The 21,900-nt window shown below is 49.2% G+C and overlaps 1 protein-coding gene across 1 annotated transcript in view; it reads right to left on the bottom strand.

Annotated features, from left to right (window-relative positions):
- Positions 1-21,900, bottom strand: part of LOC148146842 (microtubule-actin cross-linking factor 1, isoforms 6/7-like) — a 109,071-nt gene that overhangs the window by 79,211 nt on the left and 7,960 nt on the right. Inside the window, exons 5-7 of the mRNA XM_087996944.1 lie at positions 21,674-21,748; positions 6,579-6,696; positions 5,132-5,313 (exon numbers count right to left, since the gene is read on the bottom strand). Of these exons, the coding sequence (XP_087853070.1) occupies positions 5,132-5,313; positions 6,579-6,696; positions 21,674-21,748 (375 nt within the window). The remainder of the gene's footprint in view (positions 1-5,131; positions 5,314-6,578; positions 6,697-21,673; positions 21,749-21,900) is intronic.

Below are 21,900 nucleotides of genomic sequence, written 5' to 3' on the forward strand. Positions count from 1 at the left end.
GCTGCCTGCCTTGCTGTGTCCCTCTCCCTCTTGATGCTGCCTGCCTTGCTGTGTTCCTCTCCCTCCTGATGCTGCCTGCCTCGCTGTGTCCCTCTCCCTCCGGATGCTGCCTGCCTTGCTGTGTTCCTCTCCTTCCTGATGCTGCCTGCCTTGCTGTGTCCCTCTCCCTCCGGATGCTGCCTGCCTTGCTGTCTTCCTCTCCTTCCTGATGCTGCCTGCCTTGCTGTGTCCCTCTCCCTCCTGATGCTGCCTGCCTTGCTGTGTCCCTCTCCCTCCGGATGCTGCCTGCCTTGCTGTGTTCCTCTCCTTCCTGATGCTGCCTGCCTTGCTGTGTCCCTCTCCCTCCGGATGCTGCCTGCCTTGCTGTCTTCCTCTCCTTCCTGATGCTGCCTGCCTTGCTGTGTTCCTCTCCTTCCTGATGATGCCTGCCTTGCTGTGTCCCTCTTCCTCCTGATGCTGCCTGCCTTGCTGTGTTCCTCTCCCTCCTGATACTGCCTGCCTTGCTGTGTTCCTCTCCCTCCGGATGCTGCCTGCCTTGCTGTGTCCCTCTCCCTCCTGATACTGCCTGCCTTGCTGTGTTCCTCTCCCTCCTGATACTGCCTGCCCTTGCTGTGTTCCTCTCCCTCCGGATACTGCCTGCCTTGCTGTGTTCCTCTCCCTTCTGATACTGCCTGCCTTGCTGTGTTCCTCTCCCTCCTGATGCTGCCTGCCTTGCTGTGTCCCTCTCCCTCCTGATGCTGCCTGCCTTGCTGTGTCCCTCTCCCTCCTGAGGCTGCCTGCCTTGCTGTGTCCCTCTCCCTCCTGATACTGCCTGCCTTGGTGTGTCCCTTTCCCTCCTGATGCTGCCTGCCTTGCTGTGTTCCTCTCCCTCCTGATACTGCCTGCCTTGCTGTGTCCCTCTCCCTCCTGATGCTGCCTGCCTTGCTGTGTCCCACTCCCTCCTGATGCTGCCTGCCTTACCAAGTCCCTCACCCTCCTGCTGCTGCCTGCCTTGCTGTGTCCCTCTCCCTCCTGATACTGCCTGCCTTGCTGTGTTCCTGCCTGTCCTGATGCTGCCTGCCTTGCTCTGTCCCTCTCCCTCCTGATACTGCCTGTCTTGCTCTGTCCCTCTCCCTCCTGATGCTGCCTGCCTTGCTGTGTCCCTCTCCCTCCTGATGCTGCCTGCCTTGCTGTGTCCCTCTCCCTCCTGATGCTGCCTGCCTTGCTGTGTTCCTCTCCCTCCTGATACTGCCTGCCTTGCTGTGTTCCTCTCCCTCCGGATGCTGCCTGCCTTGCTGTGTCCCTCTCCCTCCTGATACTGCCTGCCTTGCTGTGTTCCTCTCCCTCCTGATACTGCCTGCCCTTGCTGTGTTCCTCTCCCTCCGGATACTGCCTGCCTTGCTGTGTTCCTCTCCCTCCTGATACTGCCTGCCTTGCTGTGTCCCTCTCCCTCCTGATACTGCCTGCCTTGCTGTGTTCCTGCCTGTCCTGATGCTGCCTGCCTTGCTCTGTCCCTCTCCCTCCTGATACTGCCTGTCTTGCTCTGTCCCTCTCCCTCCTGATGCTGCCTGCCTTGCTGTGTCCCTCTCCCTCCTGATGCTGCCTGCCTTGCTGTGTCCCTCTCCCTCCTGATGCTGCCTGCCTTGCTGTGTCCCTGTCCCTCCTGATGCTGCCTGCCTTGCTGTGTCCCTCTCCCTCCTGATACTGCCTGCCTTGCAGTGTTCCTCTGCCTCCTGATACTGCCTGCCTTGTTGTGTCCCTCTCCCTCATGTTACTGCCTGCCTTGCTGTTGCTCTCCCTCCTGATGCTGCCTGCCTTGCTCTGTCCCTCTCCCTCCTGATACTGCCTGCCTTGCTGCTGCCTCTCCCTCCTGATACTGCCTGCCTTGCTGTGTCCCTCTCCCTCCTGATACTGCCTGCCTTGCTGTGTCCCTCTCCCTCCTGATACTGCCTGTCTTGCTCTGTCCCTCTCCCTCCTGATGCTGCCTGCCTTGCTGTGTCCCTCTCCCTCCTGATGCTGCCTGCCTTGCTTTGTCCCTCTCCCTCCTGATACTGCCTGCCTCGCTGTGTTCCTCTCCCTCCTGATGCTGCCTGCCTTGCTGTGTTCCTCTCCCTGCTGATGCTGCCTGCCTTGCTGTGTCCCTCTCCCTCCTGATACTGCCTGCCTCGCTGTGTTCCTCTCCCTCCGGATGCTGCCTGCCTCGCTGTGTTCCTCTCCCTCCTGATGCTGCCTGCCTTGCTGTGTCCCTCTCTTTTATGATGCTCCCTGCCTCGCTGTTGCTCTCCCTCCTGATACTGCCTGCCTTGCTGTGTCCCTCTCCCTCCTGATGCTGCCTGCCTTGCTGTGTCCCTCTCCCTCCTGATGCTGCCTGCCTTGCTGGGTTCCTCTCCCTCCTGATGCTGCCTGCCTTGCTGTGTCCCTCTCCCTCCTGATGCTCCCTGCCTTGCTGTGTCCCTCTCCCTCCTGATGCTCCCTGCCTTGCTGTGTCCCTCTCCCTCCTGATGCTCCCTGCCTTGCTGTGTCCCTCTCCCTCCTGCTGCTCCCTGCCTTGGTGTGTCCCTCTCCCTCCTGATGCTGCCTGCCTTGCTGTGTCCCTCTCCCTCCTGATGCTGCCTGCCTTGCTGTGTCCCTCTCCCTCCTGATGCTGTCTGCCTTGCTGTGTTCCTCTGCCTCCTGATACTGCCTGCCTTGTTGTGTCCCTCTCCCTCCTGTTACTGCCTGCCTTGCTGTTGCTCTCCCTCCTGATGCTGCCTGCCTTGCTCTGTCCCTCTCCCTCCTGATACTGCCTGCCTTGCTGTCTGCCTCTCCCTCCTGATACTGCCTGCCTTGATGTGTTCCTCTCCCTCCTGATACTGCCTGCCTTGCTGTGTCCCTCTCCCTCCTGATACTGCCTGCCTTGCTTTGTTCCTCTCCCTCCTGTTGTTGCCTGCCTTGCTGTGTTCCTCTGCCTCCTGATACTGCCTGCCTTGCTGTGTTCCTCTCCCTCCTGATGCTGCCTGCCTTGCTGTGTTCCTCTCCCTCCTGATGCTGCCTGCCTTGCTGTGTTCCTCTCCCTCCTGATGCTGCCTGCCTTGCTGTGTTCCTCTCCCTCCTGATGCTGTCTGCCTTGCTGTGTTCCTCTCCCTCCTGATGCTGCCTGCCTTGGTGTGTCCCTTTCCCTCCTGATGCTGCCTGCCTTGCTGTGTGCCTCTCCCTCCTGATACTGCCTGCCTTGCTGTGTTCCTCTGCCTCCTGATACTGCCTGCCTTGCTGTGTTCCTCTCCCTCCTGATGCTGCCTGCCTTGCTGTGTTCCTCTCCCTCCTGATAGTGCCTGCCTTGCTGTGTCCCTCTCCCTCCTAATGCTGCCTGCCTTGCTGTCTTTCTCTCCCTCCTGATACTGCCTGCCTTGCTGTGTTTATCTCCCTCCTAATGCTGCCTGCCTTGCTGTGTCCCTCTCCCTCCTGATACTGCCTGCCTTGCTGTGTCCCTCTCCCTCTTTATGCTGCCTGCCTTGCTGTGTTCCTCTCCCTCCTGATGCTGCCTGTCTTGCTGTGTCCCTCACCCTCCTGATGCTGCCTGCCTTGCTGTGTTCCTCTCCCTCCTGATGCTGCCTGCCTTGCTGTGTCCATCTCCCTATGATACTGCCTGCCTTGCTGTGTTCCTCTCCTTCCTGATGCTGCCTGCCTTGCTGTGTCCCTCTCCCTCCGGATGCTGCCTGCCTTGCTGTCTTCCTCTCCTTCCTGATGCTGCCTGCCTTGCTGTGTCCCTCTCCCTCCTGATGCTGCCTGCCTTGCTGTGTCCCTCTCCCTCCTGATGCTGCCTGCCTTTCTGTGTCCCTCTCCCTCCTGATGCTGCCTGCCTTGCTGTGTCTCTCTCCCTCCTGATGCTGCCTGCCTTGCTGTGTCCCTCTCCCTCCTGGTACTGCCTGCCTTGCTGTGTCCCTCTCCCTCCTGATGCTGCTTGCCTTGCTGTGTCCCTCTCCCTCCTGATGCTGCCTGCCTTGCTGTGTTCCTCTTCTTCCTGATGCTGCCTGCCTTGCTGTGTCCCTCTCCCTCCGGATGCTGCCTGCCTTGCTGTCTTCCTCTCCTTCCTGATGCTGCCTGCCTTGCTGTGTCCCTCTCCCTCCTGATGCTGTCTGTCGTGCTGTGTCCCTCACCCTCCTGATGCTGCCTGCCTTGCTGTGTTCCTCTCCCTCCTGATGCTGCCTGCCTTGCTGTGTCCATCTCCCTATGATACTGCCTGCCTTGCTCTGTCCCTCTCCCTCCTGATGCTGCCTGCCTTGCTGTGTCCCTCTCCCTCTGATACTGCCTGCCTTGCTGTGTCCCTCTCCCTCCGGATGCTGCCTGCCTTGCTGTGTCCCTCTCCTTCCTGATGCTGCCTGCCTTGCTGTGTCCCTCTCCCTCCTGATGCTGCCTGCCTTGCTGTCTTCCTCTCCTTCCTGATGCTGCCTGCCTTGCTGTGTCCCTCTCCCTCCTGATGCTGCCTGCCTTGCTGTGTCCCTCTCCCTCCTGGTCCTGCCTGCCTTGCTGTGTCCCTCTCCCTCCTGATGCTGCCTGCCTTGCTGTGTCCCTCTCCCTCCTGATGCTGCCTGCCTTGCTGTGTTCCTCTCCTTCCTGATGCTGCCTGCCTTGCTGTGTCCCTCTCCCTCCGGATGCTGCCTGCCTTGCTGTCTTCCTCTCCTTCCTGATGCTGCCTGCCTTGCTGTGTCCCTCTCCCTCCTGATGCTGCCTGCCTTGCTGTGTCCCTCTCCCTCCTGATGCTGCCTGCCTTGCTGTATCCCTCTCCCTCCTGATGCTGCCTGCCTTGCTGTGTTCTCCCAGTCTCCTGCCTGTGTATTTTCTCTTCCAGCATGTGCAGTGTTTTTGTTTCTGTGTAGCAATGCTATCATTCCATCAACCCGGGTATCTCCTGGTGCCCCATTGTCTGATGTTTAATTGCTCAATTATTTTAGGCATTGCTTTGCTTGAAGTACCGAATAAATGCAGGTTGTTGGTAAGAATGCTTTAAAATTGGGAGTGTCGCCAGTGTCCAGTTGTTAGCCTCTTCACTCCAACATTATAGTTACGCAAACAAGCAGGAAGCTCTCATGTATTTACTGCAGATGGATTTATACATTATCATGGGGTTTAACACCAACCCTCTCTGTTTCGCCATTGGGATAAAGAAATGTACCTTTTGTGGGAGTGGGCTGTTAGGTGCTGAGTTGATGGAGGCCACACTTGCGTTCTTCCAGCTGGGAGAGCCTTTTTGGGAGTGGGGCTGTGTCTGGTTCCCAGCTGGTTTCACCGTACCAATTCGGTAGCTGTCAGGAGCCAGGTACTTCTCCTTAATTTTAAGGTTGGTCCGACCTTTCACTGTTCAAATTAAGGTGTGCTGTTAACAAAAGAATCCCCCATTCTTACTGATGAAACAAGAGGCCTGAGAGAGATTCTCACTGCTGGTTGTTGTGTATTTTAATGATCTAGGTATGGATAGCAGACTAAAGCAGTAAATTTGCAGGTTAGTGAAAATTGATGGTGTTGCAGATAGTGAGAGAAATGCTTTCGACAAATAAAACAATGTAGACGGCTGAACAGAGGCAAATGGAATTTAATCTTGAAAATGAAAGGTGATGAATTGAGTGGTAGGACATTTGGAAGTATAAAGGAGCATTTCTGGATTTAAATAAAAGAAGTTGGCAATGATGGCTTGGGGAAACTGACTAAAAGGCACTGGTAATGGATAGGGAAAGATCATGTGGAGGAATTACACTCTATCTGACACAAACGTCACAGGAGAGAGGTGGTTCAACCATGGCTTCCCAATGAAATTAGGGATAGTATTAGGTGCAAAGAGGCAACAGACAAAATTGCATATCAAAGCAGCAAGCTTGAGGATTGAGCACAGTTTACAATTGATTAGGTGCACTTTGTGGCAGTTGGCCAAGAGCCTGAACAAGGAGAGGTTAATGCCACCGCTCCTTGTTCAGGCCGTCATCACTTCTCTTTAATTTTTTTGAATTTTTGATTTAGAATGTGAGCTGAAGTTGAGAATGGAGCTTTGAACAGCAGCTTGTTTTAAAATAAAAGAATAAAGAATTTGGTAATTGCACACGGGAATTGGTCGAGAAAGGTGATTGCAGATTCATTATTGAACAGTGCAGATGTTTCAGCAACAGGATGTGATTGGTCAGTCAAGGGGAGGTCAGTTGCTGGCCAGTCAACCACAGAGAATGTAGAGAATGAGAAGCCATAGATTGAACTGGTGATGACTGACGTGAATGGGCTTTGTTGGACAGCAGCCTGCATGCTTGGAAGTTGCTGGACTTTTTGGCATTGACCAGTTTGGGGTGAAGGGCCTGTCTCTGTGCTGTAGGACTTTAGAGTCAAGGGACTCTGGAAAGCTGTGTTTGGATTTTTCCTTTCTCAATCATTCTTTAACTAAATATAAAACCAGAGTGTTTTGAGGAAAGAATCCTAGCTCATAAGAAATAAGTGAATATTCCTCAGAGCCTCCTGGATTAATGTGACTTCACAACTCAGGCATGATCAATTTTGTTTTTTTTCCATTCAAGGATTCCATAAAGACCTATGGTTTTGAATCTTTAGTAAGAATGGCCACATCTATGACCTTCACCAACCTCTGCAAGGATCATTCTTCACAAGGAACTCATCGAGGGGACTCCATCCCCCTCCCACTCGCACCATCACCGTACTGCGGAGAATCCGCACCATCCTCAGTTGCTGAGAGTCACCAAACTGCAAAAAGATAGAACATAGAACAGTACAGCTAAGGAATAGGCTGTTTGGCCATGTTGTACTGAACATGACACTAAATTAAGCTAATCCCTTCTGCCTGCCCTCGGTCCATATCCCTCCATTCCTTGCATATTCATGTGTTTATCTAAAAGCCCCTTAAACGCCCCTATCGTATCTGCCTCCACCACCCCATGGTGGTGTGTTCCAGACTCCTACCACTGTCTGTGTAAAAGCTCTTGTCCCACACATCTCCTTTGAACTTTCCCCTCTCACCTTAAATGCACGCCTCTCTAGTTTTTGACATTTCAACTCTGGGAAAAAGATTCTGATAGTCAACCCTGTCTCTGCATCTCATTATTTTATCGACTTCTATCAAGTCTCCCCTCAGCCTCTGCTGCTCCAGAGAAAACAGCCCAGTTTTTCCAGCCTCTCATTTGCTCACACCCTCTAATCCAGGCAGCACCCTGGTAAACCTCTTCTGTACCCTCTCCAAAGCCTCCACATCCTTCCTGTAATGAGGTGACCAGAACTGAACACAATACTCTAAGCACGGCCTAACCAAAATCTTAGAAAGCTGTAACATGACATCCTGACTCTTGTACTCAGTGCCCCGACCAATAAAGACAAGCATGCCACACACCTTCTTCACCACTCTATCTAATTGTGTGGCCAATCTCAGGGAGCTATGGACTTGAACCCCAGAATCCCTCTGTACATTAATGCTGTTCAGGGTCCTGCTATTAACTGTTTACTTTTCTTTAACATTTGATCTCCCAAAATGCAGCATCTCATACTTACCCAGATTAAACTCCATCTGCCATTTCTCTGCCCACATCTGTAACTGATCTCTATCCCACTGTATCCTTTGACAGCCCTGTGCACTGCCCACAACTCCACTGATCTTTGTATCGTCTGCAAACTTACTAACCCACCCATCTACACTTTCATCCAAGTCATTTACATCTAGATCATGAACAGCAGAGGTCCCAGTACAGATCCCTTTGGAACGCCATTACTCACAGACCCTCAGCCTGACAAACACCCTTCCACCGCTACCCCCTGCCTTCTATGGACAAGCCAATTCTAAATATACACTGCCAAGTCACAGTGGATCCCTTGCATCTTAATCTGGGACATTGTTGGAATTCCACGTGGATAACATCCACCGCTCTATACTCATTAATCACCTTTGTCACCTCCATGAAAAATTCAATCAAGTTAGTAAGACATGACCTGCCTTCCACAAAGCCATGCTGACTGTCCCTAATTAGGTCATGCTTTTTCAAATGTGTGTAAATCCTATCCCTAAGAAGTCTCTCCAATAGCTTCCCAACCACCGATGTGAGACTCGCCAGTCTATAGTTTCCTGGATTATCCTGATTTCCCTTCTCGAACAGAGGAACAACATTAGCTAATCCCCAGTCCTCCGGGACCTCTCCATTGGCTAGTGAGGATACAAAGATCTTGGTCAAGGTCCCAGCAATCTCTTCTCTTGCCTCTCAATAACCTGGGGTAGATACCATCGGGCCCTGGGGACTTATCCACCTTAATGCTCTTTAAGTGCTATTTCTTTCCTCATCTCAAAATACTCCAGCATATTAGCATGCCCCACACTAATCTCACTCTCCTCCATATCCTCCTGCTGGGTGAATACCAACACGAAATACTCATTTAGGGTCTCACTCACATCCTCTGCTGCCAAGCACAAGTTCCCTCCTTTATCCTTGAGTGATCCTACCTTCTCCCTCATTATCTCGTGGTGGGAGAACACTTTGGGGACAGAGACCACAACTGCCTCACATTTACCAAAGCCTTGGAGAGTGAAAGCAGTTACCGAGGGAAGATGTTTAATTGGGGAAAGGAAATTATGACGCTATCAGACAGGAGTTGGGAAGTACAGACTGGGAGCAATTGTTCCACAGAAAGGGCGCACTAGACATGTGGAGACTATTTAAGGAGCAGTTGTTGCGAGTGATGCAAGAATTTGTTCCTCTGTGACAGGTAAGAAGGGGTAAGATTAAGGAACTTTGGATGTCGAGAACAGAGGAGCTTCTCGTCAAAAAGAAAAAGGCAGTTTATGTAAGGTGAAGGAAGCAAGGATCGAGCACAGCTTTAAAGGATTACAGGCTTGCTAGGAAGGAGCTCAGAAATGGACTGAGGAGAGCCAGGAGGGGGCACGAAAAAGGCTTGGCAGGAAGGATTAGGGAGAATCCTGCAGAGTGTGAAAATAGATACCTCCTCTGGGCCCGATGGGATTTATCCTAGGATCCTCTGGGAACCATGAGGCATGGCACTCATCCACAGATTCAATCAATAAGCACATCGACCTGGACCCAATATACCGACCACTGCAACGGACAGCTGGAACTGACAACCGGAAGCGGCAGATTCAAACCACTACAAATGCCGGAGGAAAGATCACAAAAGCGCTTCACAGGAGGCTCCCAAACACTGAGGATGTCACTGAGACAGGGGACGAAACATCTGCAACACAAATTCCCAGCTTGGCGAACAGAACCACAACAACGAGCACCCGAGCTACAAATCTTCTCACAAACTTTGAATCCTCTGGGAAGCCAGATAAGAGATTGCTGAGCCTTTGGCTTTGATCTTTAGATCATCACTGTCAACAGGAATAGTGCCAGAAGATTGGAGGATAGCAAATGTGATTCCCCTGTTTAAAAAGGAGAGTAGAGACAACCCTGGTAATTATAGACCAGTGAGCCTTACTTCAGTTATTGGTAAAGTGTTGGAAAAGCTTATAAGAGATAGGATTTATAATCATCTAGAAAAGAATAATTTGATTAGGGATAGTCAGCACGGTTTTGTGAAGGGTAGGTCATGCCTAACAAACCTTATTGAGTTCTTTGAGAAGGTGACCAAACAGGTAGATGAGAGTAAACCGGTTGATGTGGTGTATATGGATTTCAGCAAGGCGTTCGATAAGGTTCCCCACAGTCGCCTATTGTATAAAATGCGGAGGAATGGGATTGTGGGAGATATAGCAGTTTGGATCAGTAATTGGCTTGCTGAAAGAAGGCAGAGGGTGGTGGTTGATGGGAAATGTTCATCCTGGAGTCCATTACAAGTGGTGTACCGCAAGGGTCGGTGTTGGGTCCACTGCTGTTCATCACTTTTATAAACGACCTGGATGAGGGCGTAGAAGGGTGGGTGAGTAAATTTGCAGACGACACTAAGGTCGGTGGAGTTTTGGACAGTGACGAAGGATGTTGTAGGTTACAGAAAGACATAGATAAGCTGCAGAGCTGGGCTGAGAGGTGGCAAATGGAGTTTAATGCGGACAAGTGTGAGGTGATTCACTTCGGTGGGAGTAACCGGAATGCAAAGTACTGGGCTAATGGTAAGAGTCTTGGTAGTGTCGATGAGCAGAGAGATCTCGGTGTCCAGGTATACAGCTCCTTGAAAGTTGCCACCCAGGTTGACAGGGTTGTTAAGAAGGCATACAGCGTTTTAGCTTTTATTAATAGAGGGATCGAGTTCTGGAACCATGAGGTTATGCTACAGCTGTACGAAGCTCTGTACAACCACACTTGGAGTATTGTGTACAGTTCTGGTCACCGCATTATAAGAAGGATGTGGAAGCTTTGGAAAGGGTGCAGAGGAGATTTACTAAGATGTTGCCTGGTATGGAGGGAAGGCCTTACGAGGAAAGGCTGAGGGCCTTGAGGCTGTTTTCATTGGAGAGAAGAAGGTTGAGAGGTGACTTAATAGAGACATATAAGATAATCAGAGGGTTAGATAGGGTGGACACAGAGAGCCTTTTTCAAAGTATGGTGACGGCGAGCACGAGGGGGCATAGTTTTAAATTGAGGGGTGATAGATATAGGACAGATGTCAGAGGTAGTTTCTTTACTCAAACAGTAGTAAGGGCATGGAATGCTTTGCCTACAACAGTAATAGATTCACCAAGTTTAAGTACATTTAAGTCGTCATTGGACAAGCATATGGACGTACATGGAATAGTGTAGGTTAGATGGGCTTCAGATTGGTATGACAGGTCGGTGCAACATCGAGGGTCGAAGGGCCTGTACTGCGCTGTAATGTTCCATGAAGCCAAAGGCGTTTTACTCATACATGAGGAATAAGAGAATGCTCAGGGTGAAGGTGGGCCGATCAGGGATAGCGGAGGGAACTTGTGCGTGGAGTCTGAGCAGATAGGGAAGCCCTAAATGAGTTTTTTGCTTCAGTTTTCACTAAGGAAAGGGAACTTGTTGTGAATGAGAACTTTGAGGAGCTGGGACACAGGCTTGACCAGATCAAGATTGATGAAATTGATGTGCTGGAAATTTTGGACAACATTAAGACTGTTAAGTCCCCAGAGCCAGACCAGATTTATCCTAGGCTACTCCGGGAAGCGAGAAAGGAGGTTGCTAAGCCGCTGGCGAGTATATTTGCATCCTCCTTCTCCACAGAAGTCGTGCCAGAGGATTGGAAGGAGGCAAATAGGGAAATCCCTGGCAATTACAGACCAGTCAGTCTTACGTCTGTGGTCAGAAAAGTTGTGGAAAGAATTCTGAGGGATAGGATTTAGGACTATTTGGCAAAGCATAGTGTGATTAAAGGCAGTCAGCATGGCTTTGTGAGGGGCAGGTCATGCCTCACAAATCTTATTGAGTTCTTTGAGAGGTGTCAAGACAGGTCGACAACGGTCGAGCAGTGGATGTGGTGTATATGGATTTCAGCAAGGCATTTGATAGGGTTCCCCACAGTAGGCTCATTCATGAAGTCAGGAAGTATGGGATACAAGGAGATTTGGCTATCTGGATTCAGAATTGGTTGGCTGACAGAAGGCAGAGAGTGGTTGTAGATGGAAAGTATTCTGCCTGGAGGACAGTGTTGAGTGGGCTCCCGCAGGGCTCTGTTCTTGGGACCTCTGCTCTTTGTAGTTTTTATAAATGACTTGGATGAGGAGGTTGAGGGGTGGGTTAGTAAATTTGCCAATGACACAAAGGTTGGAGGTGTCGCCGATAGTATAGAGGGCTACTGCAGGCTGCAGCGTGACATAGACAGGATGCAGAGCTGGGCTGAGAAATGGCAGATGGAGTTCAACCTGGATAAATGCAAAGTGATGCATTTTGGAAGATTGAACTCGAATGCTGAATCTAGGATTAAAGGCTTGATTCTTGACAGTGTGGAGGAACAGAGGGATCTGGGTGTGCAAGTACATAGATCCCTCAAAGTTGCCACCCAAGTGGATATGGTTGTTAAGAAAGCGTATGGTGTTTTGGCTTTCATTAACAGGGTGATAGAGTTTAAGAGCCGCGAGGTTTTGCTGCATCTCTACAAGTCCCTGGTGAGACCACACTTGGAATATTGTGTCCAGTTCTGGTCGCCCTACTATAGGAAAGATACAGAGGCTTTGGAGAGGGTGCAAAGAAGGTTTACCAGGTGCTGCCTGGACTGGAGGGCTTGCCTTATGAAGAAAGGAGACCTGATCGAGGTGTACAAGGTAATGGGAGGAATAGATAGAGTCAATAGTCAGAGATGTTTCCCCAAGGCAGGATTGACTGGTACGAGAGGTCATAGCTTTAAGGTGTTAGGAGGAAGGTATAAAGGAGACATCAGAGGAAGGTTCTTTACGCAGAGAGTTGTGAATGCATGGAATGCATTGCCAGCGGTGGTGGTGGAAGCAGAGTCATTGGGGACATTTAAGCAACTGCTGGACATGCGCATGGATAGCAGTGAAATGAGGGGTGCGTAGGTTAAGTTATTATATTTTACATTAGGATTAACCTTCGACACAACATCGTGGGCCAAAGAGCCTGATCTGTGCTGTACTTTTCTATGTTCGATGTTCTAAATGTAGACTTGTCTGATAGCAGCTCCTCCCAATTAACACTCCCAAGCTCTGGCCTAATACTGACGTAATTTGCCCTCCCCTAGTTTTGTGCCTTCCCATAAGGTCCTGACTTATCCTTATTCGTAGCTGTCTTCAACCTTAAGAAGGTGTGATCACTGTTTCCAAAATGCCGTCCCATTGAGAGGTCAGTCACCTGGCCAGGCTCATTAACCAATACAAGGTGCCGAGGGACTGTCCACATACTGTTTCAAGAAACCCTCTTGGATACATTTAACAAATTTTTCCCTGACTAAGCCTCTTGCTCTAAGAGGGGGGGGTCCCAGTCAATATTACAGAAGTTAAAGTCACTCACTATGACAACCCTATTGTTATTGCATCTTTCCATAATCTGCTGATATATTTGTTCCTCAATGTCTTCGTGGCTGTTGGGGGGGGGGGGGGTCTATAGTGTAATGCTATCAGAGTGATTACAACCATCTTATTTTGAGCTGTATGCATACTGCCTCAGTGGATGAGCCCTGCCGTATGTCCTCTCTGAGTGCAGATATAACATTCTCCCTGATTAGTAATGCAACTCCTCCACCTCTTTTACCTTATAGATCAACAACATTAGCCAAAGTTGAACCACCTCTCACAAGGCAAGGTTCACAACTCCATCGACATGAACTGTCTCTGGTGCGATTCACACACAATGGCCTCACAAAACACTCGTGTTCTGTTACTTTTGGTGGGGTACATTTCTCTTTGTCCATTCAGACCCTGGAGTGAGTCTTCAATCCTGGGACTGCTGGAAGGATCAGCTCAATTCCACCAATTAATGCAAACTGACAGACTAACCTGAATAAGATCACAGACAAAACTGGGTGGGTGTTACCTGCTAGTTGTACCAAGCTTTAGTCGCTGCTATCTTGTGTAACAATGTTTGGACCTGCACTGTGCACCCAACACATTGCCTGCAAGCAAATACCCCACCAACTCCACAGCATCATCTCGGGACTGAACAAAGTGAACTTCCAAGGCAGTGCTTATGCAATCGGAATGAACTCCCTCAAGTTTAAAAAGGTAACGGTGATCTCGTCAAGGTGTTTGAGATGATTAAAGCGTTTAATAAGGTGGGGAGGTTAGGATGGCGATGGAGGAGGCCAAGGACCTGCATGTCCTTGGCGGAGTGGGAGGAGAAATTAAAGTATTCAGCCACGGGACGGTTGGGTTGGTTGGTGCGGGTGTCCCAGAGGTGTTCTCTGAAACGTTCTGCAAGTAGGCGGCCTGTCTCCCCAATGTAGAGGAGACCACATCGGGTGCAGCGGATGCAGTAAATGATGTGTGTGGAGGTGCAGGTGAATTTGTGACGGATATGGAAGGATCCCTTGGGGCCTTGGAGGGAAGTGAGGGGAGAGGTATGGGCGCATGTTTTGCATTTCTTGCAGACCTCACCACCAGGGATATATTTCCCTCCCCTCCCCTATCAGCGTTCCGGAAAGACCACTCCCTCAGTGACTCTCTCGTCAGGTCCACACCCCCCACCAACCCAACCTCCACTCCCGGCACCTTCCCCTGCAACCGCAAGAAATGCAAAACTTGCGTCCACACCTCCCCCCTTACATCCCTCCAAGGCCCCAAGGGATCCTTCCATATCCGTCACAAATTTACCTGCACCTCCACACACATCATTTACTGCATCCGCTGCACCCAATGTGGTCTCCTCTACATTGGGGAGACAGGCCGCCTACTTGCAGAACGTTTCAGAGAACACTTCTGGGACACCCGCACCAACCAACCCAACCGCCCCGTGGCTGAACACTTAAACTCCCCCTTCCACTCCACCAAGGACATGCAGGTCCTTGGCCTCCTCCATCGCCAGACCATGGCAACACGACGGCTGGAGGAGGAGGGCCTCATCTTCCGCCTAGGAACCCTCCAACCACAAGGGATGAACTCAGATTTCTCCACCTTCCTCATTTCCCCTCCCCCCACCTTTTCTCAATCCCAACCCTCGGACTCAGCACAGCCTTCTTGACCTGCAATCTTCTTCCCGACCTCTCCGCCCCCATCCCCTCTCTGGCCTATCACCCTCACCGGCCTATCACCCTCACCTTGACCTCCCTCCACCTATCGCATTTCCAACACCCCTCCCCCAAGTCCCTCCTCCCTACCTTTTATCTTAGCCTGCTGGACACACTTTCCTCATTCCTGAAGAAGGGCTTATGCCCGAAACGTTGATTCTCCTGCTCCTTGGATGCTGTCTGACCTGCTGCGCTTTTCCAGCAACACATTTTTCATCTCTTTTGAACAACCAAGGGGACGTTTATAAAGTGCACAATCAGTAACGTGATGGACGGTGTCAGTAACAGAGCAATCAAGCAGGACTTGCTCAGCAATAACCTGCTCAGTGACCTGCCCAGTTTGGGTAACCCCAGGGTCACTCACCTCCTGACCTCATTACAGCCTTGGGTCAAACATGGACAGAAGAGCTGGATTCCATAGGGGCAGGGAGAGGGACAGCCCTTAACATCAAGGCTGAATTTGACTGTGTGTGGTATCAAGGAGCCCTGGCAAAACTGGACTCAGTGGGTATCAGGGGACAAACTCTCCACGGGTTGGAGTCTACCTGACACATAGGAAGATGGTTGTGGTTCTGGGAGGTCAGTCATCTCAGCTCCAGGACACCTCTGCAGAAGTCCCTCAGCATGGTGTCCTAGGTCCAACCATCTTCAGCTGCTTCATCAATGACCTTCCCTTCATCATAAGGTCAGAAGTGGGGATGCTCGCTGATGATTGCACAATGTTCAGCATCACTCGCAACTCCTCAGATACTGAAACAGTCCATGTTCAAATTTTCATTCATTCATAGCGTCTGGGCATCACTGCCGAGAGCAGCATTTATTGCCTATCCTTTGTTGTCTTTAAAATGCAACAAAATTTGGACAATATCCAGTCTTGGGTTGATAAGTGACAAGTAGAATTTGCACCACATAACTGCCAGGCAATGACCACCATGAATGAGAGACAATCTAACCACCACCACTTGACATTCAATGGTAGTACCATCACCGAATCCCCGACTATCAACATCCTGGGTATTACCATTGACTAGAAACTCAACTGGACTCACCTCATAAACACAGTGGCTACAAGAGCAGGTCAGAGGCTGGGAATACTGCAGCGAGTAACTCACCACCTGACTCCCCAGAGCCTGTCCACCATTTACAAGGCATGTGTCAGGAGTGTGATGGAATACTCCCCACTTGCCTGGATGGGGGCTGCTCCAACAACACTCAAGAAGCTTGACACCATCCAGAACAAAGAATCCACTTACTTGGAACCACATCCACAAGAAGCCATTCCCTCTAACTCCCTCAGTAGCAGCAGTGTGTACTATCTACAAGATGCACTGAAGAAATTCACCAAAGATCCTCAGACAGCACCTTCCAAACCCACGACCACTTCCAACTGGAAGGACTAGGGCAGCAGGTACATGGGAACACCACCCCCTGCAAGTGCCCCTCCAAGCCACCCACCTTCCTGATTTGGAAATATATTGCCATTCCTTCACTGTCGCTGAGTCAAAATCTTGGAATTCCTGCTCTCAGGGCATTGTGGGTCAATCCACAGCATGTGGACTGCAGTGGCTCAAAAAGGCACTCACCCCCACCTTCTCAAGGTCAACTAGGGATGGCCAGTCAGCAATGCCTGTGTCCTATGATCTTGATAAAGCAGCTGAAGATGATTGGGCCTCAGACACTACCCTGAGGAACTCCTGTAGAGGTGTCCTGGAGCTGAGATGACTGACCTCCAACAACCACGACCATCTTCCAATGTGTCAGGTAGACTCCAACCAGTGGAGCCTCCTCCACTGCCGCTCCCTCACCACCCGACGCCTGGAGGAAGAACGCCTCATCTTCTGCCTCGGAACACTTCAATCCCAGGGCGTCAATGTTGACTTCACCAGTTTCCTCATTTCCACTCCCCCCACCTCACCTCAGTTCCAACCTTCCAGCTCAGCACCATCCCCATCACCTGTCCTACCTGCCAATCTCCCTTCCCACCCATCCGCTCCATCCTCATCTTCGACCTATCACCCCCATCCCCAACCCCATTCATCTATTATACTCTTTGCTACCTTCTCCCCACCCCCACCCCCCTCCCATTTATCTCTCCACCCTGGAGGCTCCCTGTCTTCAGTCCTGATGAAGGGCTTTTGCCCGAAACGTTGATTTTCCTGCTCCTTGGATGCAGCCTGACCTGCTGTGCTTTGCCAGCACCACTCTAATCTAGACTCTGGTTTCCAGCATCTGCAGTCCTCACTTTTGCCTTTTTCACTAGACCAATAGTCCAGAGACCCAGATAATGTTGGATTTTGAATCCTGCTATTAAAGATGATAGAATTTGCATTTAATAAAGAAAATATGGAATTAAGAATCTAAATGATGACCATGAAAACATTGCCAATTGTTACAAAAGCTCCATCTGGTTCACTAGTTTCCTTAGGAAAGGAAATCTGAAGTCCTTACCCAGTCTGGCCAATATGTGACTCCAGACCACAGCAATGTGGTTGATTTTGAGCTACTCTCGATCATACTGTGATCACTCATCCCTAAAAGTTTTTTTACAAGTTTGTTAATGAGCTGTTTAAATAAGCATGACCTTCAGTTGGCTTCTCAACACACTTCTCTCAAACTGTGTATAAACCATTGCAGAAACGTGTGCTTTACTGCGTTAGTGCTCAGTCAATTTACTCTATCTATTTGCAGATTGAAGTTACCCAGGATAACTGTGTGGACTATGCTACATGCTTCTCCTGTCTCTAGGTTAATACCAGGCCCCACACTTCCACCACTGTTTAGTGGCCTATAAATAACTCCAATCAATGTCCAATGCCCCTTGCTGCTGCTGAGTTCACCCAAACAGATTCCACACATTGTTCTTCTGATCTGAAACCCTCATCATTAATGAACTGATCCCCATCCCTAACCATAAGTGCAAATCCACCTCCTTTTCCTCCTTGTCTGTCCATTCTAAATGTCAGACCCTCTTAAATATTCAGTTCTCAGTCCTGTGTACTGGGACCAGCATTCTGGCAGGCAGGTTTTCTACTGCAGCACCGCTACATTTAAACTAAGTAGCGGGGAGGAGGGGACAAACTGGATGTTTAAAAAGAAAATTGAAGGGAAAGTTAGAACAAGAGAAGTCAAGAAAGACAACTGTATCAATGAGGCAGAAAACTCGGAAAGGGATCATGCTGTAAAGTTGAGTGAAATAGGAGCTGATGCGAAGGGTGAGAGCAGTAACAAATTAAAAATACTATACATGAATGCACCAAGCATTAGACATAAGATGGATGAGCTTGAGGCTCTTTTGGAAATTGGCAGATACGATATTGTGGGGATAACTGAGACGTGGCTTCAAGTGGACAGGGCCTGGGAAATGAATATTCAAGGCTACACGTGCTATCGTAAGGACAGACTGATGGGCAGAGGGGATGGGGTGGCCTTGTTGGTAAGGGAGAGTATTCAGTCCCTTGCACAGAGGGACCTAGAGTCAGGAGATGTAGAGTCAGTGTGGATAGAGCTGCGAAATACTAAGGGTAAAAAGACCCTCTTGGGAGTTATCTACAGGTCTCCAAACAGTAGTCTGGATGTCGGATGTAAGTTGAATCAGGAGCTGAAATTGGCCTGTCGCAAAGATGTCACTACAGTTGTTATGGGGGATTTTAACATGCAGGTAGACTGGGAGAATCAGGATGGTATGGGGCCACAAGAAAGAGACTTTGTGGAGTGCCTCAGAGATGGATTCTTAGAGCAGCTGGTGCTGGAGCCGACCAGGGAGAAGGCAATTCTGGATCTGGTATTGTGTAACAAACCAGAATTGATCAGGGACCTCGAAGTGAAGGAGCCATTGGGAAGTAGTGACCATAATACAATAAGCTTCAATCTGCAATTTGAGAGGGAGAGGGTACAGTCGGAAATGACAATATTTCTGTTGAATAAAGGGAACCATGGAGCTATGAGGGAGGAGCTGGCCAAAGTTCAATGGTGCAATACCTTAGCAGGGATGACCGTGGAGGAACAATGGCGGATATTTCTGTGTATAATGCAGAAGTTGCAGGATCAGTTCATTCCAAAAAGGAAGAAAGATCCCAGGAGGAGGCATGGGCGGCTGTGGCTGATGAGGGAAGTTAAGAAACATATAAAGTTAAAAGAGAAAAAGTATAACATAGCAAAGATAAGTGGGAAAATGGAGGGCTGGGAAGCTTTTAAAGAGCAACAAAGGATTACTAAGAAGGAAATACACAGAGGAAAAATGAGGTACGAAGGTAAACTGGCCAATAATATAAAGGAGGATAGTAAAAGCTTTTTTAGATATGTGCAAGGCAAAAAAATGGTTAGGACTAAAATTGGGCTCTTGAAGACAGAAACAGGGGAATATATTACGGGGAACAAAGAAATGGCAGAGGAATTAAATGGGTACTTCAGATCTGTGTTCACTGGGGAAGACACAAGCAATCTCCCTGAGGTAACAGTGGCTGAAGGACCTGAACTGAAGGGAATTTATATTTGCCAGGATTTGGTGTTGGAGAGACTGTTAGGTCTGAAGGTTGATAAGTCCCCGGGGCCTGATGGTCTGCATCCCAGGGTACTAAAGGAGGTGGCTCGAGAAATCATGGATGCGTTGGTGATTATTTTCCAGAGTTTGAGAGATTCGGGGTCGGTTCCTGAGGATTGGAGGGTGGCTAATATTATACCACTTTTTAAGAAAGGTGGGAGAGAGAAAGCAGGAAATTATAGACCAGTTAGTCTGACCTCAGTGGTGGGAAAGATGCTGGAGTCTATTATAAAGGATGAAATTACGGCACATCTGGATAGTAGTAACAGGATAGGACAGAGTCAGCATGGATTTATGAAGGGGAAATCATGCTTGACTAATCTTCTGGAATTTTTTGAGGATGTAACTCTGAAGATGGACGAGGGAGATCCAGTGGATGTAGTGTACCTGGACTTTCAGAAAGCTTTTGATAAAGTCCCACACAGGAGGTTAGTGAGTAAAATTACGGCGCATTTTTTTGGGGGCAAAGTACTAGATTGGATTGAAAATTGGTTGGCTGACAGGAAACAAAGACAGGAAACAAATAAACGGCTCCATTTCGGAATGGCAGGCAGTGACCAGTGGGGTACTGCAGGGATCCGTGCTGGGACCACAGCTTTTTACAATATATGTTAATGATATAGAAGATGGTATCAGCAATAACATTAGCAAATTTGCTGATGATACTAAGCTGGGTGGCAGGGTGAAATGTGATAAGGATGTTAGGACATTACAGGGTGACCTGGACAAGTTAGGTGAGGGGGCAGATGCATGGCAGATGCAGTTTAATGTGGATAAATGTATGGTTATCCAATTTGGTGGCAAGAACAGGAAGGCAGATTACTACCTCAATGGAATCAATTTAGGTAAAGGGGCAGTACAGAGAGATCTGGGTGTTCTTGTACACCAGTCAATGAAGGCAAGCATACAGGTATAGCAGGTAGTGAAGAAGGCTAATAGCATGCTGGCCTTCATAACAAGAGGAATTGAGTATAGAGGCAAAGAGGTGCTTCTGCAGCTGTACAGGGCCCTGGTGAGACCACACCTGGAGTACTGTGTGCAGTTCTGGTCTCCAAATTTGAGGAAAGACATTCTGGCTATTGAGGGAGTGCAGCGTAGGTTCACGAGGTCAATTCCTGGAATGGCGGGATTACCTTACACTGAAAGACTGAAGCGACTGGGCTTGTATACCTTTGAGTTTAGAAGACTGAGAGGGGATCTGATTGAGACGTATAAGATTATGAAAGGATTGGACACTCTGGCAGCAAGAAACATGTTTCCACTGATGGGTGAGTGCCGAACCAGAGGACACAGCTTAAAAATACGGGGTAGACCATTTAGGACAGAGATGAGGAGAAACGTCTTCACCCAGAGAGTGGTGGCTGTGTGGAATGCTCTGCCCCAGAGGGCAGTGGAGGCCCAGTCTCTGGATTCATTTAAGAAAGAGTTGGATAGAGCTCTCAAAGATAGTGGAATCAAGGGTTATGGAGATAAGGCAGGAACAGGATACTGATTAGGAATGATCAGCCATGATCATATTGAATGGTGGTGCAGGCTCGAAGAGCTGAATGGCCTACTCCTGCACCTACTGTCTATTGCCTATTGCTGCCCAGTTTCTGTAATGACAATTAGATCATGCCCAAATATCTCTATATGTGCCTTCTGTATGTCTACCTACACATGTACCAGTATCTGGTTGGCATTGGGACAGAGTATTGCTGACGAAGAGGCTGTCTATAACTGGATGTGGCTACGGACAGGTAAACTGTATGACCTTTTGGGGACACGGGGAGGAGAGAGTTCGAGGTGAGTTTGATCGGATACAGCAAGAAAATGTACTGGAACTACTTGAACTCATAGTGAAAATCCTCTGAGAAACTCAACTCAACTTGCACTTTAGAACATAGAACATACAGCGCAGTACAAGCCCTTTGGCCCTCGATGTTGCGCCGATCCAAGCCCACCTAACCTACACTAGTCCTCTATCCTCCATATGCCTATCCAATGCCCGCTTAAATGCCCATAAAGAGGGAGAGTCCACCACTGCTACTAGCAGGGCATTCCATGAACTCACGACTCGCTGAGTAAAGAACCTACCCCTAACATCTGTCCTATACCTACCACCCCTTAATTTAAAGCTATGCCCCCTCGTAATAGCCAAATTAAATTAAATTTGCCAAAATTTAATGTAAGAATCAGCCCATAGTTTTACTTTCACCCTTTTTGCCCAATAAATTTGTTATTTTGGTGAAGTAGAGCCTCTTGTGAAGATTCTGTGCCTGACCACTATCATAAACAATAAGAAAAAATAAAACTTATAAATGAATGAACAATAAACCAGGAGTTGACCATTCATCCCCTCAACCTCTGCTGTGCCATTCAGCATGATCATCACTGGTTTGATCATCACTACAAATCCACATTCCCACCTACCCTCAATCTTCACTTGTGAAGAATCTCTTCACCTCTTCATCTCTTCACCGTTCTCACTCTGGGACCTGATTTGTTGAGTATTACAATCAGCTCATAAACAATATAAAATGGTACACAGAGCCAGGAGAAAGCAGTACCTACCCGGTATCTGTTTGCACTGATCTGTTCCACCTGGAATCGCGGGACACAGTTACATTCAGCAACCTGGCGGCAAACCTGCAAGACAGATGATTCAGCACTGAATAATGGAGCATACTGAGAGAGAGAGAGAGAGAGAGACAGGCTGTAGTCAGGGAAAGGCCTGGGATTAAAGTCCCGGGAGGACTCCAGGGCACAACCATCTGAGCTGGTGGGGATGGCTGTGAGTA

Source organism: Chiloscyllium plagiosum, unplaced genomic scaffold, assembly GCF_037043375.1.
Source record: "Chiloscyllium plagiosum isolate Xiang-an unplaced genomic scaffold, Cpla_swu_hap1 HiC_scaffold_19, whole genome shotgun sequence".
Taxonomy (NCBI): domain Eukaryota; kingdom Metazoa; phylum Chordata; class Chondrichthyes; order Orectolobiformes; family Hemiscylliidae; genus Chiloscyllium; species Chiloscyllium plagiosum.